The sequence below is a fragment of the Haliaeetus leucocephalus genome, unplaced genomic scaffold (assembly GCF_000737465.1).
Source record: "Haliaeetus leucocephalus isolate CR32 unplaced genomic scaffold, Haliaeetus_leucocephalus-4.0 Scaffold473, whole genome shotgun sequence".
NCBI lineage: Eukaryota > Metazoa > Chordata > Aves > Accipitriformes > Accipitridae > Haliaeetus > Haliaeetus leucocephalus.
In genome coordinates this window covers 8623554-8626001 of record NW_010972909.1, presented here as the reverse complement: position 1 = coordinate 8626001, position 2448 = coordinate 8623554, and the positions used below count along the sequence as shown (strand labels likewise).

Sequence of the window (2448 nt, the reverse complement as noted above, 5' to 3'; positions counted from 1 at the left end):
AACACAGACTTTAACATTTCTTTTAAAGATTCCTGTGCCTGAAAACATAAGTTGGTCTTCGGACAAATGAAAAACGTCACTAAAAAGGATTGATTTTCAGGAATATTGTCAGTGTTCATTCAGGGTTTTTTTAAAAGATTGAATCAGAAACATTTGGTGTTTTGGAGTTAGCAGGATGCCAGATAGTTTTCAACTGTCTATTCAGGTTTATGTTTTCAGAAGAAGGGCAGTGTCAGACAGTCAGAAGTTTGTCTGGACTTTCTCAGGGCTCAGGAAAGGTGTGCAGTTAATTGTAAATATGGGTACAAAGAGCAGCTTTTAGCTGGATTTTGAAAAGACTGGGAAAACCGAGGTGTGACCAACTTGTTTTTCTCTGTTGTTTTACAGGTTCCAGAATCTGCTGTGGTCTCGAAAAGCGTTTGTGGACAGCGTGAAGGTGTATAACCGCAGCTACATCTACATGCCAGCCTTCTCGATGAAGACGGGGACAGGACCCTCCCTACGCGTCTATTACACCCTGGAGGACTTTGGTGCCAAGCAGGCGGTCCTTTTTGCCAACCCCAATTTCCTGCGTGACATTGGGAAGTTCTGGAAGAGCAAAGGTATCCATGCCAAACGGCTTTCCACAGGACTTTTCCTAGTTAGTGCTGCCCTCGGTCTGTGTGAAGAAGTAACAATTTATGGCTTCTGGCCATTCTCGGTGGACCTGCACGGGAAGTTTATTAGCCATCACTACTATGACAATGTCTTGCCTGATTCTGGATTCCATGCCATGCCGGAGGAATTTCTACAGCTCTGGTTTCTTCATAAAAGTGGTGTACTGAGAATGCAGCTAGAACCATGTGAGGATCCTTTAATCCAGTCTTCTGCCTGAGGATCGTAGGAGTCAGTTTGGGAGATCCAATAGTTTTTAATTTCCATGCTCTCCAACAGAGAGTTCTGTTTTCTGTTGATTCTTTTTAAAGGGAAAATAATCGTGGGTCTGCATGGACCATAAAAATGCTACTTGAAGGCCAAATGGAATACGTCCTTAATGTATAGTGCTTTATGGAACTGGGGTGGGGGAAGCGAATCTCTCCATCGAGTCCATTCAGCAGCATTGTGAAAATCATGTCAGAAGCAGCACAGCTGAACTTTCTGGGGGACATTTTTAAATGACTGATGTAAAAAGGGCATTAAGGCTCAGAGAGTCACAGAGCCACCCACAAGCTTTTGCTGACAGTGCCAAATATGACTGTCTGTTCAAAAATCCATTTCATTCCAGATTGGCACCTCATACAACTTTCCTTTTTTTTTCCCCTCTGTTTGGGGGTGTGTGTGAGTAGGAGAGCATGTGTGTGTTGTTGGCTTTCTTTGTTTCTTTCCTTTTTCTTTTTTTTTTTTCCTTTTTTTTTCTTTACTTTTTTTTTCTTCTTTTTTCCCCCCCAGTGGAAGGAAAAGGAAAGGTTTAAAAGCCCCAGGAGCTGAGTACCATAAGCTCCTCTGAAGACTCTTGGGAAAGTGAAGGGTGCTAAGAATCTGGTTAGAAGAATGTCCTAGGAATGCCCTGCTACTGAGTGTGGATGAACCTACCTGTTGTAGGTTTTATCAGGATAGTTTAGGTCATTGCACTTATAGCTATGCTAATGCTATACTGTGGGCAAGAGCTGGTTAAGGGAAACTGGTCTGAAAATACTGGTTTTGTAATAAACGTTTTAGTGAAGTGCAGCCTGGTTTCAGTTGACCTGCTGCAAGATTTCCACAGTGACTTTTGTAGTAGGGATGGTTCCTGACCTGTTTTGCTGTCCAGCCTTAGGGATTAATTCTGTATTCATTTGGACTCCAGATGTTCATTGACTGTCAAGGGGATTTGAGGTGTTCAGTGGAATGCAGAATGAGGTTCTTCATTTGCTTATGGCAGAAAAATTGCAGAAATGAATGTAAGTGTCATTTAAAATGAGTTGAAGCTTCGAAAATCCTTGCTCTTTGTGTGACTAGTTCTTCTGCTTGGATTGTAACGTTAGCCTTAAAGACTTGTACTTTTCTCGCAAGATTCTCTCTGGTTAAAGATAGTCTGAAAAATAAAACAGCCTTTGGGAGCACTGAAAAGCTGCATAGCCAGCAAGAAAAAAGAAAACGGCAGGCCCTTACGTAAGGCAGCCTCTCTCCTTGCAGTGGGTGAATTATGTCAGTGTGCGCATTGCGCGCGCGCTGCTCCGGCCAGCACAGCGCCTGAAGGACTGTTTTATTTTGGGTTATTACTTGGGCAGCAGATGGTCCTATCGCCATGTAAATGAGAATTCTTTTTTTTTTGTTTGCTTTGGTTTAGCACTGTAGGACAAGAAGAGAATACCAGCTCAGTCCATGGTGCAATTTCAGCTGCAAGATGTCATCATCGTTAACTTTAAAAATCCAGATCAGTGTTCTCTTTCTTATCTTTCCATCGTTATTAGCTGAAATTCTAGTCAA

General features: G+C 42.4%; 1 protein-coding gene across 1 annotated transcript; it reads left to right on the top strand.

Annotated features, from left to right (window-relative positions):
* Nucleotides 1–376: 376 nt before the first annotated feature.
* On the top strand, nt 377–1091 carry LOC104836712 (alpha-N-acetylneuraminide alpha-2,8-sialyltransferase-like; the record flags this gene model as incomplete). The annotated part of the gene is made up of 1 exon (XM_010575432.1): nt 377–1091. A coding segment is annotated over one exon (498 nt), but the record flags the coding sequence as incomplete, so codon positions are not given.
* Between the last annotated feature and the right edge of the window lie 1357 nt (nt 1092–2448).